Source organism: Pseudophryne corroboree, chromosome 7, assembly GCF_028390025.1.
Source record: "Pseudophryne corroboree isolate aPseCor3 chromosome 7, aPseCor3.hap2, whole genome shotgun sequence".
Lineage (NCBI taxonomy): Eukaryota > Metazoa > Chordata > Amphibia > Anura > Myobatrachidae > Pseudophryne > Pseudophryne corroboree.
Window position 1 is genome coordinate 45,010,252 of NC_086450.1, and position 15,329 is coordinate 45,025,580.

Genomic DNA, 15,329 nt, shown 5'->3' on the forward strand with positions numbered 1-15,329 from the left:
GCGTCAGGATGCCGCTGTCGGCAAATGACTGCCGGAATCTCAAATGCTGGGATCTTGATACCATCCCCACAGAAACACAGGTGTACTGGTTCTATAGCTATAGTTTACAAAACAGACACAAATACGGTAACTATAGGGTAACGTTGATCCCCAGTCTGATGGCTATTGTGTAAAGTGGTGGCTAGTATATAACATAGGCTGCATAGTCTGGAACCTGATCCCCCCAAGACAGTGGGGTCCACTGGGGGTTTCACCTGTACCCCTGTAGGCCAGTCCGACCCTGCCTCCAGTGTTTTATGGATACGGTGTAGCAGGCCTCTAAACTGGTGTTCAGTACACCTGTCTCCTGCAGTCCTTAACTCCTTGTGATGTACACACCATCCACCCCACTTGCCTGTTGCTAGCAGAGCTGCTGACACTTTAACAGCGGCACAAAGTCAACTACCTTCTGTAACCGCTGATGGCGGGCTTGTACTGTTGTCCTTGCCAGAATTGCCAGTTGCCAAAAGACTGATTTATGGGGTTAACATGTAAATTCCCTCCCAACTTAACATTGGTGGAAGGAAGCCACAGTGACTGCAAGTATACAAGCCACTGCTGCTGGTCACCACTTGTGCCTTGACATTTTGGAGCCCTAGGCAGGTGCCTGTGTTGTGTTACCATTAATCTGGCTCTCTGTTATTGCTGTGTGAATAGTGACAGATTCTGTAACGTTGCTGTTTCATTTCAGTGATTATAAAGAAGAGTCTCTAAAGTTTTCCTTACCGTGTTATATTTATTATTGGGGTAGTAAATTCCAGTGTTTGCTCATATTTTCTTTCTTTGGTGCTTAGCAGGTGCTGTCTCATTTTTACTCACAACATTGTCCCATTCATTACTCAGGATCTGAGCCAATCTGGAGTCGAACAGGAAAGAGCGGAACATCTACCCCAACCACTCCTGGATCTACTGCCATCACCCCGGGAACACCGCCAAGCTATGCTTCTCGAACTCCAGGCACCCCAGGGACCCCAAGTTACTCACGCACGCCACGCACTCCGGGAACACCAAAATCTCTGCTGCTGAGCTCGGAGAAGAAAGTGGCCTTACTTCGCACCCCCCCCAAGTCCCCTGCCACTCTGAAACAAATGCGTGTAATGAACCAGCCCTTGCCAGACCTGAAAAACATCAAATCCAAGGTCGGATCCACAGAGAATATGAAGTACCAGCCCAAAGGTGGACAGGTGAGAACCAGGAGAGATAAACCAAGAACTATGCTGACAATGTATATATATATATATATATATATATATATATATATACTGTTAAAATCCCGCCGAGCGGCATTCTGGCGTCGGTATTTTGGCCATAATCCCGACATACAAATGCCGACATAGGCGGGATTCCCGGCGTCAAAATACAGACGCAAAGAATCCCGATCGTTCTCTAAGAGGGACGTGCTTGTGTCCTGCTGCGGCGGGCGGGTAGGTGGTCGGGAGGTTAGGTTTAGGCACTATTAGGGGAGTTACGGTGTAGGGACAGAAAGGTTAGGGTTAGGTACCGGGGAGGGGGGTTTAGGGTTGGCCACATAGACGGGGAGGTTAGGGTTAGGCACCAAGCGGTAAGGGTTAGGTTTAGGCAGTGGGGAAGGGAGGGTTAGGGTTAGGCAACCCTGGGGAGGGCTAGGCATCCCCAGGGAGGGTTAAGGTTAGACACCCCGGGGGAGGGGGGTTTAGGGTTAGTCACCTAGAAGGGGAGGTTAGGGTTAGGCACCAAGCGGTGAGGGTTAGGTTTAGGCAGGGGGGAAGGGAGGGTTAGGGTTAGGCACCCCTGGGGAGGGTTAGAGTTAGGCATCCACAAGGGAGGGTTAGGGTTAGGCATCCCCAGGGAGGGTTAGGGTTAGGCACCCCCAGGGAAGGTTAGGGTAGGGTACAGGGGAAGCTTAGGGTGCTAACTACGGGCCTGTCGGGATTTTAACGGACGGGATGCTGATGTCGGCATTCTAACCATCGGCATTACATACTGAACCCTATATAGATGTTCGACTTGGGAAATGTACATATGGGATCCACAATCCATAAGTATGTTCATCGATGGTTTAATGCTACCCACCTCTCTGTGGCATAGAATGTTGATGATAGAAAGCAGTGGGCCGCTGTTTGTGCTCAGGGCCGCTCAGAGGTCATATTGCGGATTTTGGTGCTCGCCTGTCTCATTGGGCACGCTTACCCTGCCTCATGTTCCTTCTAGGTTAAGATCTTAAGTGAGAAGATTGATTTTAGTGATGTTCAGTCTCGTTGTGGCTCCAAGGATAACATCACTCATAATGCTGGGGGAGGTCAAGTAAGTGAGGGCGCACTTTCCTGTGGGATCTCCTCAGCTTCTTCCTTGGTGCTCCTGTTGACCACCCCCACAGGTTCTACCCTTTCCTGCCACACCTAACCAGCACCTGTTCTGTCCTTTTTGTCTGTCTACTCACGTCCGTTCACTCTCCTGGCGAAGCTTGTACTGGCGCCTTGAGCAGTTTATCTGGTGACACACAGTTTGAGAACATGAATTGAGCAGAGACTATTACTAGCCGAAGAGTTTTCAAGAAACAGTCATTGTCCATTTTCTCCTGAATAAAACTGAGGGGTAAATTTACTAAAGGTCGATTTGAATCGATGTTGTGTTTCAGGGTTTAAGTTGCACATTTACTAACATCTAAAAATCAATACCAACAATTGTCTTTTAGTAAATGTGTGTTTTAGACCATGAAGCACAACATTGTTCAAAATTGACCTTTGGTAAATTTACCCCTGATAATGTGTAGGAGAACCCTGGAGACATAAAGGATACAGACGTCAGTCCCAACACTGTACATAGCTTCACCATGGGAGGCAGTGGGCAGGGCCACCAAAACTTGGGTGGACTACGGTTGCTAAGAGGCAGCATGGTAACTAGAGCAGAGGTGGCTAAGCCCTCTTAGTGGTTTATGTACTAAGTTTTGGAGAGAGGTAAAGTGAACTGTAAGGAAGTGATAAACCAGTGATAAATACAAGGTGATAAACGCACCAGCCAATCAGCTCCAATATGTAAATTAAAAGTTAGGAGCTGATTGGCTGGTGCGTTTATCACCTTGCATTGATCACTTCCTTATGCCTTCTCCAGGTTAATACATCTGCCCCACAGCCTGTAACATGACAGGAGCTGATTGGATGGTACTTTATCTCTGTCCAATTTATCTGTCTCCAAGGCTAAGCGCATATACTCATACTGTCTAAACATCTATTGGGGGGGGGGGGGGCGATTGTTAACTGGGGGGGAGGCGGGGTTATGCCAGTTAATCCATACACCCCCACCACTGGTGCCCCTGGAAGTAGGTGAGAGAGAAGCATTTGATATATGGAAGAAGAAGAGGCAGCCACGTCTGCATATGGATATAAAATGACAGGTGCAGCATATGCTCAATATCTAAATTTCACTGTAGTGTCTTCAAAACATTGCTCAAGGTCAAACGAATGGTGACCTTCTGTATGTGAAACATCCTTTTCCCATCAAACTAACTACCTGGGTGTGGTGAGGTGTTCTGTGGCTTGCTGCACCACTGACGTGTTTTCTCTACAGCTGTAACTTCACCCGAGTCCCTTATTAATCACTATCGTTTCAGCTTCTCCGGCAACTTGCTACCTGTTCCTGTCCAGGGCCTGAAGCGCTCTCTTATAGATCTAACATCACTCCTGCGCTCCTCCTTACAGGTGCAGATCGTAAGCAAGAAGATTGACCTTAGTCACATCACATCCAAGTGTGGATCTCTGAAGAACATCCGCCACCGGCCAGGTAAGCAGCACATCCCTTCAGCTCACAAGCCACCACTATGGACAAGGTGTCGTTCTGAGAAAGATGAGAACTGACTGTACAAAAATAAATCAAAACTCTTAGCAATCAGGAGTTTTTCAAATTGCATTTCATTTTTTTCCTATCTTTATAAATGATGTGGAATCATCCTGTATAGTATATGTGTATTATATTATTGGAATGAGATACGTTTACTGATATATGATCATAGTAGTCAGGTAAGTACATTAACAAAAAAATTACATGTTTTCGTCTCTGTTCACTTGTGGGCGGTTGCTACACTTGTGATGCCTCGCAGTTCCGTTGCGGAAAATTATCACTGCTGCGTTGGCATGGCGACACGATCTGAATCACGCCCATTGGGCCTTGTTATGTGTTACACGCAACAAATGTTAGCAGCCTGTGCATGCCCAATAGCGAACATACTCATATCTCCGGGCGATTATGGAGTTAGTTAGCCGTCTCACTCCTTCGGGAAATGTAACAAGGTCGGAGGTCAGGGATTTCAGCAGAGATTGTCCGTATTTCTAAAGCGGCAGTCATTTTAAAAGGCAAACCCAACTTGGTTTTGCCTTGTAAATGATCGCTGCTTTAAAAATGCGTGTAATCTCGGCTGAAATCCGCAAACTCAGACATTGTTACATTTCCCCGCATATGTGAAATGGGTGTTTTTTGGTGCCATCTGGGTGGCAGCTGGGTGAAGGTACAGAAAGAATTAGGAGCGCTACGGGAGTGTCGTGGGCATGTAGACAGAGTTCCGACCTGTTCCGACTTCCGAGTCCTGCATAAGTTGAGGGGACGCCTGTTTCTGACAGATCTCTTGCACTCGGCATAGGGTAGGTGTAAGCGATTATACTAATGACAACAGCTGTTATAGCGGACAGAAAAACAGTGGGGGGGCGGCGCAACGCATGCACATGTAGTCGGTAAGATAGTCGCATTATCATTCCATCTGCAAACTATCAGCGCTCCGCATGCGGCCGCATACAGAGCTGAGTGCGACTCAGGCCCGTTAAATAGATAAGGTACACTGACTGTAGTAAAAAACTAAAAACACAAAGTTGTGACGCATGAAATAAAGAAAACTGCTCTATGCTGTCAGCCGTGTGTTACGCCAAGTGTAACGAGGGTGAGATGAGACCTAGCTAGGCTTGAAAAATGGTCAAGAACGTGGCAACTACAGTTTAATGCTAAAAAATGCAAAATCATGCACTTGGGTCTCAAAAACCCAAAGGCTAAATATAGTATCAAGGGTACTATAATGGAAACTACTGAGGAGGAAAGGGATTTAGGAGTCACTATTTCAAGTGACTTAAAGGCAGGAAAGCAATGCAACAAAGCAATGAGAAAGGCAAGTCAGATGCTTGGTTGCATAGGAAGAGGAATCAGTAGCAGGAAAAAAGAAGTGATAATGCCACTGTATAGGTCATTGGTGCGGCCCCATCTGGAATACTGTGTCCAGTTCTGGAGACCATATCTTCAGAAGGATATAAATACATTAGAGAGTGTACAAAGAAGGGCAACTAAAATGGTGCATGGCCTACATCACAAAACTTACCCGGAAAGGCTAAAAGATCTTAATATGTATAGTTTGGAGGAGAGAAGGGAAAGGGGAGACATGATAGAAACTTTCAAATATATCAAGGGTCTTAACAAAGTTCAGGAGGGAAACATTCTTCAAAGGAAGAGAAGTATTAGAACTCGAGGACATACACTGAGACTGGAGGGGGGAAGGTTCAGGGGAAATTTAAGGAAAAATTACTTCACAGAAAGGGTAGTGGATAAGTGGAATAGTCTCCCATCAGAGGTGGTAGAGGCTAAGACTGTAGACCAATTTAAACATGCTTGGGATAGGCATATGAATATCCTTACAAAGAATTAAGGTTCAAAAAGGGTTGCGATTACCTAAAGGATAAAAAAAAATGGGCAGACTAGATGGTCTAAGTGGTTCTTATCTGCCGTCAAATTCTATGTTTCTATGAGAAGTACTGTCACTGTAAGAAAGGAAGTAATAAAAAGTTCAAGTTAAAATGAGGTAAACTGTGCCGAATAGTGATTTCCGCACCTTAGCGATCAATGCTGAATCGGGCCCTGAGTGGCGCTTTAAATATCCCTGAGATATATTAATATTAAACAACGTAAAAACAATGAGTAGAATGTTGTACTTCATTAACACTTTAATAACAAAGCGTAAGATCAGGTATGTGTGGTTTCAGATATTGGGCCTAATTCAGTAAGGATTGCAAATTCTGCCAATTCCAGCATAGCTGCGCCCGCAGGAGTCCCAGTGCCATGTTCTTGATCGTCACGCAGCCGCCTCCGCCCCCCGTTCACGCCCCCCCCCGCAACGCTCCCTGGAAACGGAGCGTTGCCCCCCCTTCCCGTCCCGCGACTGCCTCTGCCTGATTGACAGGCAGAGGCGATCGCATTTTCTGCAGGGCCCCCGCCCGCATCTTTTTCTCAATATTTGCGGTTGGATCGCACACTGCAATCCAACCTGAATAAGGCCCATTATACAGTATGATCAAGATGTGTGTGTGCCATAACGGACTCCAGAATAACTGGGGACTCCCGAAAGAGTAGCTCACCCTCATGCATTCACCCAGTTTCAGGGGGTATGGGTGAGATGGGTGCGCATGACTTGATTCTCATTGAATCGTGTAATATTGCCCCCCCCCCCCCCCCCCCGCCTTCTCCATGGACCCCGTGATTTGCGTCATTATGCAGCGACGGGATGGGTCCTCATGGCAAGAAGCATCTGGCTTCACCTCCCATAGTGTTCAGCTGCATCGCTCTCCTGGTACAGCAGAACCCTTTAAAGTTGTGCACGCGTGTGTGTGTGCGTGTGTGACGAGATTTTACATTGCAAAGCTCAGTGACACGTGAATAATTTCTTGTAATTATCTCAGTCTAGGCATAGCGACTTTAACATTTTATTTTTGGGCAGGTGGAGGGCATGTGAGGATTGAGAGGGTTAAACTGGACTTCAAGGAGAAAGCTCAGGCAAAGATTGGCTCTCTAGACAACGCCCACCATATCCCTGGTGGTGGCCATATCAAGGTAAGAAGCTAAATAGGTTGGTCTTATGGCGCCCCTCTGCTAATTACTGCCAGCGCTGACACACACGGGGGCTTTTCCTAGCCAGCCTGGCGCTGTGATCGCTAGGGAAACACGTCGGGACCCGCAAGATTGGACAATTATACAATGCTTCTGTGGTCCTATTGTAGAAGATACATCCTCACAAAAGCGCAGGCTTACTACTCAACAGCACCTGGCGTAGCCAATCAGGGCTGGCGACCATCATTTGTGAGTGACCAATGATCTTAGGTCCCATGCCAAATAAAAGTGCACCAACCTTGGGCAGATCACTGCTTTTCTTAATGGCATGGGGCCAAACACAAGAGTGTGCCCCTACTAATCACATCCGTCCTCAGCTCTTCCGAGGCTGTGGCACCTAGCTTGTCCGTTATCACAGCCATTTTGCCCTGGTCTGGCCATTAGCGCTGTTTTCTATACTGACACTGAGGTGCTTTCACACAGCCTATGTGGCAAGACTGTATATACACAAGTACGGACAATGCAGACTCTCATGCATTTGTATTGTGTGTCTATAGACACAACAGTGGGTTATACAAACCTGGTATAAACGTAGTTGCACCTGTTTCCAGGTTTAGCTGTTGAGCCTATTATAGAGTAGGAGCGAGTCCGCACTGATAATGGTGGTTAGCGGCAAACCAAGCGTACACTTAGGAGACAGGTGCACCACAAGAGGCATGCTGCCCTGCATACCAGAGAATTTATTCATCCGTTCAATGCACAAAGGTCAGGAGATAAGTGTACACTTACCCAGGTGACGGCACCGGCTTCTCAATTGGTATATTTATTTACCACATTGACCAGTGTCAACACTTCACAGATAATACTCAGACGACATACTCTATATAGAGACATTAAGATCATAGCAATTGTTAAAACAAGATGGGATGATTGTACTTAATTCATTCACCCTACAGGTTTCTTTGGGGCAGATGTGTTAAGCCTGGAGACGGCACAAGGAAGTGATAAACCAGTGATAAGTGCAAGGTGATAAACGCACCAGCCAATCAGCTCCTAACTGTTAATTTACATATTGGAGCTGATTGGCTGGTGCGTTTATCACCTTGCACTTATCACTGGTTTATCACTTCCTTGTGCCGTCATCTGCCCCTTTTTGTGTTTAAAAGGTTGTCTTTGAAAAACGACAGTTGGTAGCTGATTGGTTGGTAGATTATCTCTTTCCACTTTATCTTTCTCCAAGACTTAGTACATCTGCCCCCAATGTGCCTAATTATTATCCATCCACAAGTACTGTAAGTGCAAGCTGTCCTTCAGGATACTAATGATTATACCCCCTGTGCCTCATTTCTGCAATGAAATGTACTATATATTATCTGAGGCTGAGCGAGTGGATCGTACAAGCCTGAAGGAAATAGCCGAGCCCATGACTTTGCTACACTGCAGTACTGATTTCCCCTAGATGTTTGGTTTCCCTGACGCGGCTCAGGCTGAAATGCAGATAAATATTTCCCGCAGCTGGCGAGCTCCTTAATAGCCATGCATGATACATCTCACACTCAGAGAACAGATTACTGTGACTGGCGAACGGTGCAGCTCTTGCTATGAAATTGCTCTGCAGAATCCGTGGGAGGATAGTACACTGGTGCTGTATAGGAACGCGCTGTTCTCTGCGCACCGTTGACCTGACTGCTAGTTTATTAATCATTTCATATTGGTGCCTCTCCCTTTCTCCTGCAGATAGACCACCAGAAATTGCACTTCCGAGAGACAGCCAAGGCCCGCGTAGATCACGGTGCTGAAATCATCACGCAATCTCCAGGTCGCTCCAGCGTCGCCTCTCCGCGGCGCCTCAGCAATGTCTCCTCATCTGGAAGCATCAATCTGTTAGAATCCCCGCAGCTTGCTACCCTAGCAGAAGACGTCACTGCAGCCCTGGCCAAACAGGGCTTATGAATGTGTGCTACCATTAGCAGTGTATGAAGTTAACCTTAATAATAATAATAATATTACTAATGAAAATATTTACGCATGAGCTCTTGGCAGGATTTGGGCTCACAGCAGGTGTCATCGTCATTGCCTATCAAACCCTTTTACACAATAAGAAAATATCACATAATGCCAAACCTATACACATGTAGGTTATTTCATTGTACATCCATCAATTCCTGCGTGATGATGCCAGATTCATCAATTCTGCCGCTGGCAGAGGGTAGTGACCCTGGAACAACTGTAGGCAGATAGGTCTGGTCATGCGTTATCACATTCCACGGGGATTAGAAGACCAAACTTCATATCCTACAATATTTCCAAAGCATCACCCAAGTTATTATCACTGCTCTCCATTAGTCTTGCATGGAGCCCTAAATACTTGGTGTAATTTCAACATGTGCCTGCCAGCCATCTGAACAAAGTTTGCATAGGCGCCATGTCTCGTCACAGCGGCTGCTCATCTTCCTGTCCTGCTCAGATAGCGGCCCAGCTCTTTGTTCCATCCAGTCCCTAATCCCCATAGGCTAACAAGCCCACTGAAGCTTTCTCCTGCGCCAGAGGCCGAGGCGCAACGCGTTTAATGAAGAAGACAAACATTCACCACTATCCGACATTAAAGGCAGATCTTGTAAAGTTGGTCATGCCATTACCAATGAGAGAAGTGTACCCAATTTGCCGAGAGAGCTCTTCAAGGAAAAACGTGGGAACAGTGTTGTAGGTTAGCAGCTACCAACATAAAGCACTTGTTTTATGAATAGTACAGTACCTGTATATTTGATGGTCTTGTAGCCAATAGAACGCCTGCCCTGCTTTGTAAAATGGTGCATTGCAGGCCTTCCAAGCAAGCCAAGGCCGGAAATAGAAAAAAAAATAGCTTTGTGCATAGGCAGACATTTCCAAGCCCTTTTTTTCCACCTGTTTGATACAGTATTATTAATCTAGATGTATATATATTTCTCTGTGGCCATGTTTTCATTCACTCTCCCCGAACCTTTTCATATACTTGAAAATTCCATTTCTTACTCACAGTATCTGTGTCTATTGCACCATTTAGTAAAGCAGTTTTAGGTAGGCATAATTTAATGTTAGGAAAGCTTCTCTTTTTTTCCTATGTAAAAAAAAGAAAAAAAAGAAAAACAACAAAAAAATAAAAATAACAAAAAAGACGACGACGTGTATTTAAAAAAGAAAGAGAAGATACTCAGCAACGCTCTTTCGCATGAAATTGCTCTTTTTAGGGATCTGACGAAGCATTGGCTGTTTTGGGTTTTCCTTTCTACGCTGGATTGCTTCACAAAAAACAAACAAAAAAAACGCAGTTTTTGTCAATGACTTTGTTTTTCTCTCGCTTCTCATTTTGAAAAGGGCTGCCGTGCGAGTTGGTTTTTAACCCCGAGGGTTTCCTGTTTTCTTTTCCATGTACAATCATCCAGTAACAAAGTATTGTGTGTTTTTCGTTTTCTACTTGCTAAAGTTGAACATGCAATTATGATTCTGGTATGGTATAGAGTGGAACGTTTCTTGGTGATGGGTTGCAGTTTCACAAGAGAAAGTTTTCTTACATTTTCATATGGTCAGTTTTACCCCCTTTCCAGCTTATGCTCAGTGCCGAAATCTGCAGCAGAGGGCTTGTGAGGCTTTGCACAAATAAATGTTATAACCAAACCCACAATTTAATCCTTCTAAAATGTTTTATAACCCCTTTAGATTTACACCAACAAAATAATGTAAAAATATAACTAAATGCTAAAAAAAAATGACTAATGATATGCCACTCGAGTGACAGCTATCCACAAATAGTAAAACTCAATGATGACTTACATAGGTTGACAGTTTTGGTGATTACCTACAGTATTTGGAGAGGCCATGTGAAGCTCTCGGAAAAGTGGGCTGTGAAATGTTATAGAATAGAATGACAGTTGGAAGAAGCACGCAAGTAATGGCTTGCCTGTATGCTCAATAGGGTCTGCAGAGACAAACAGAGGGGTAATATATGGTCTTTTTGGGTAAAGGTAAATTAAAAAGAAATTGATGCCATTGTTTTTTGCTGCTTGGAAAATACTTAGGTTCTCTAATATGTTCATTTTTCTCTTTCTGATTTTCTATAATTCCAGAGACAATTTACAAGCCTTTTTTGTAATTGTTTCTACTTTTATAAAAAGAGAATTTAATAACAAAATAATCATTCTATGATACATTTCCTGAGTCTACCAATCTCCTGCGGCATGTTGAGCAGCTACAGTGCTGCTTTGAGCGTCCAAAAGACGGGCAGCTCTACACTTTCTAGAATCAATGGCCCCAGTCCCTGATGTGACATTACGGGGACGGAGGTAGCACAGGGTGCCATAAGCCCCATTCTGGTACTGGTGTAATAGGAGTCTCATATAGCTACACAAAAGGACCTTGCCCAATTCACGATCAGCCTGTGGTATCCCACTTGCCTCCATCTTCCCAACATAATGGCATGACGCCAATGACATACCGTCCTGTCACGCAGTCACGTAAGTAGGTGTGTCACTGCCTTCCATAAGATTAGCAGCGTACAGAAAATTCTGATGATGTGATTGGCTACAGTTCTATCTCCATCTGCATCAAGAATGATGACGCCCGGTACTAGGATACGAAGGATAAATACTATAAGGTGCTTAGATGCTAGTCAGATTCACCTTAAAAAGTAATCTAATTATTACGTTATTTATATAGCGCCCACATATTCTGTAGTGCTTTAAAGGGAATATACCAGTCATTCCCAGTGGAGCGTACTATTTATATCCCCTATCACATGGACACACACTAGGGTTAATTATTTGAGTTTTTTGGAAAGTGGGAGGAAACAAAAACAGCCAGAGGAAGCCCACATAAACTTTTGGAGAGCATACAAACTCCACACACGTCAGTCATGACCTCAGCATTGTGTGGCACTTATGCTAGCTACTGCACCAACCGTGCTGCCCAATGAATTATATTGCTGTAATAAAGCAATAATTTGTTACGATAACAGCCTAAACATCCAGCAGCAATGTAATTTCCATTGTATGTGCGGTACACAATACTATAAAACCCATGAAGTCAACAAGGCCAGGAAACCTTGTAGCACTTACTTAGCTGTGTACCTACAATGAGCTTACCTTGGTGGCTGCGGTAGCTTTTATATTTCCACAACTGCCTTAGCTGGTAAGAAGTAAAAGAAAAGTAACTGCATTAAATAAATGTCATACCACTGACCAAGGCTTGAAGATGACATTATTTGCGTTCAGTCCCTCTCCTACTAGGTGTGCTGCTCCCCTCTTATGGGCCCTACACACTGGCCGACATCACTGCACAATATGAACGATCTCGTTCATTAATGAACGAGATAACGTTCATATTGTGCAGTGTGGAGGCACCAGCGATGAACGATGTGCGGCCCCGCGCTCGTTTATCGCTGGTGTCCTGTCGGCTGTGCATGCAGGCCAATATGGACGAGATCGTCCATATTTGCCTGCACGTCTACGGAGCCAGGTGACAGGGGGAGTGAAGAAACTTCACTCCCCCCATCACTGCCCCCCCCCCCCCCGCCGCCGGGTCGCCCGTCGGCCGTATCGGTGGCCGGGCAGCTCGGCGGCACTCCTTCCCTCACCAAAGAGACTATTTTGGTGCACTGCACCCTCCCCAAAATGAAGAACACTAGTGTGGCCTCAAGCCTAATGATGCCTTGTCCTCTGGTGAGTGTACCCTATTCACAGGTGAATACCAGTACACAGTTCTGACGCTGTCTTTATCTCCAGGCTACAGATTATCAACCTATCCACAGCAAACCAGCTCCAAAAGAAGTAGGACAGGTAGGCAAGGCCACTAATATTTGTAGTGCTCATCTTGCTTTTGTAAATGTTTTCTTTTATATATTATAATGGGTGGTCTTCAGTATGCCGACTGTCGGGATCCCGGCGCACAGTATACCGGCGCCGGAATCCCGACAGCCGGCATACCGACATTTCTTCTCCCTCGTGGGGGTCCACGACCCCCTGGAGGGAGAATAAAATACGCGCCACCGTGCCCGCAGCGAGCCCGCAAGGGGCTCATTTGCGCTCGCCACGCTGTTGGGATGCCGGCGGTCGGGCTCCCGGCGTCGGTATGCTGGTCGCCGGGAGGCCGGCCGCCGGCATCCCATACTACACCCATTATAATGGTGTGAAACGCCGAAAATATTTTGGCGTGCAATGTTGAACGTTGAGCACCCAAAGAGAATAATGTTGCCTACCCCTGATTTGGTAAAAATAGTAGCTGACAGAATAAAAAGCATTTACAGGGTACAGTGAGGAGTCACACTTGGAATTTGCAGCCCGCAGTATTTATATATATATAAATATATATATATACCCCCTACCTGATTTTATCTAATCTAATGTTTCCTATTTGTCACTTCTTAGTTTTTGGATGATTTTATCTGTGACAAATCTGTGAATTATCTAAAGGCTTGGGGCTGATTTATTTTTAATTTTCGGTCAAAGAATAGATTTCTTTGCAACTAAAAAAAAATGACTGGAACCCTACTGTTTTGGGTGATGGATAACAGCTCCCCAGGGCTGTAACTTGTGGAGCTGAACGCTCCGGCCAGTGCTCACTACTTCCCAGAGCCAGTGGCCCCACCCAATAGGTGTAACGCTGCAACGTCTTGCGTTTAGGGGGCAGGGCCGGCACTAGGCGGACAACAGATTATGCTAGTGTTAGTATTAATATCCTGTATTTTACTGAATACTGAATAGTATCAAGCAGTGTTAAATCTTGATACACACAGGAACAGATATGACCCGCACATAACACAATTCATCCTATCATGTTGCACAGCTATAATCTACATGACATAATCTGTGTACCATTTAAACTCAACAGGCTACCAAACTGCTCCTGGCTGTGTTGGTTACACAAATGAAACCTGCTAAACTTTGTTTAAGATAATCAGTATATAACTTTTTAATCAACTAACACACAATAAAGTCATTACAGCGCAATGGTTAGGATAATGAAATTAAATAAACATTTCAGGGGTGACTTTTTTAAACCGTTTGTTCCAATCTCTTGGAAAACATTACTCCGGAATAGTTACATTTTAGCTTCAATATTCGGGTCGTTTTAGGCAAATGAAGCAGTGCTTTATTAATTAATTTATATTTGTGGCCATTTGTACTTATTTTTTCTAGTATAATTTATTGTAGAACGCGTATCTGTAAAAACCTGCGGACAGTGATGTCTGCTGTATTTTGTATGCTGGACATGTTATGTACAAAGATTTGTTGCACCAAATATAAGAGGGGGCTTCAGTATAGACAGAATACCTATCACAGGTAGACTCGTTAGATTTAATAAATGCTGGGTTCTAATCGCTTTCTGTTTTAAATACATTTTTAAGAATGCAAGATCAGTTTGACAGTGCAGACTTGAAAGATCGATTAATCCAGCATATAAAATATAGAAGCACTCCTCTTTTATCTGGCTAGTACATGTTCAGAGTATTTAACCCAGCATGGTGTCAAAGCCTTTCCAAACCCCTGAATCCATCCGTCAATTTGCTGGATAGTCCATTTCCCTCTTCAGCATACTTGTGTTTATTAATGAAAAGTAGAAAGTACGTTAACTGTTCAAAAAGTTCAACTTTAGCAATGGAAAAGAAAATGGAGGGCATTACTTCTGTGCTGGACGGTGAGGCGTGCGAACCTAAGCCTGTACACATAGGGAGGTGTCTATTGAATGGATGGTGGTAGTTAGTTCATGTTTTTCAATCCAATTTGCAATTGTATTTGTTGCTGTATAGTGATTGTTTTGCAAAATAAAACCGCTTGTCATGGTCTACGGTCTACTTCTTTCTTTGCAACACTTTGATCTTTTGGATTATTTAGCGATATAAGGTGACACCAAATCAGCGATATCACAAAGCTATAGAATATATTCTGCTTGCTAAACTGCTTTGATAAATCTTAAAAAACATAGTTATTTTCAATTTGATTCTCAGTTTAAGCCATACACTGCGCAGCAGTTGACAGGGACAGAGGAGGAGCTGATGGGGACAGAGGAGGAGCTGACGGAGACAGAGGAGGAGCTGACGGGGACAGAGGAGGAGCTGACTAGCCGATAGTTGGAATGATTTCCATTCACAACCTGAAGTTGGCTGAATGGCGGTCAGATGGATCAGACAGACAATCAAACTGGAAACTCCAGACTGTTTTTCAGCGGTTTTCAGGTTGTGAATCAATATCATCAAGTACCATACACTGAATTATAGTATTTCTAACCGGTCGTTCAGTTAGTTGGTTTGCACAATTATCACGCAGCCTATGGACAGTTTTACACCAATTGGATAACCCATCCCAACGCTTACTTGCTACGTTCATGTTGCAGATGTTGATTTAAAAAAAAAAAAAAAAATGCCAGCCCAGGACAGATGTCTAAGAATTAAGAGGTATACACTAATATCTATCATTTTAAATAAT

The 15,329-nt window shown here is 44.5% G+C and overlaps 1 protein-coding gene across 11 annotated transcripts in view; it reads left to right on the forward strand.

The window, feature by feature from the left end:
* The window catches only part of MAP2 (microtubule associated protein 2), a 360,999-nt gene extending 346,310 nt beyond the window's left edge, over positions 1–14,689 (forward strand). For 9 of the 11 annotated variants that reach the window (XM_063933123.1, XM_063933121.1, XM_063933125.1 and 6 more), the window contains 5 exons: positions 883–1,223; positions 2,230–2,322; positions 3,717–3,798; positions 6,764–6,876; positions 8,611–14,689. In XM_063933123.1, the coding sequence (XP_063789193.1) occupies positions 883–1,223; positions 2,230–2,322; positions 3,717–3,798; positions 6,764–6,876; positions 8,611–8,826 (845 nt within the window). In that variant the 3' untranslated portion in view covers positions 8,827–14,689. The remainder of the gene's footprint in view (positions 1–882; positions 1,224–2,229; positions 2,323–3,716; positions 3,799–6,763; positions 6,877–8,610) is intronic. The other 2 variants (XM_063933126.1, XM_063933131.1) reach the window with 1 other exon arrangement.
* Positions 14,690–15,329: the final 640 nt, after the last annotated feature.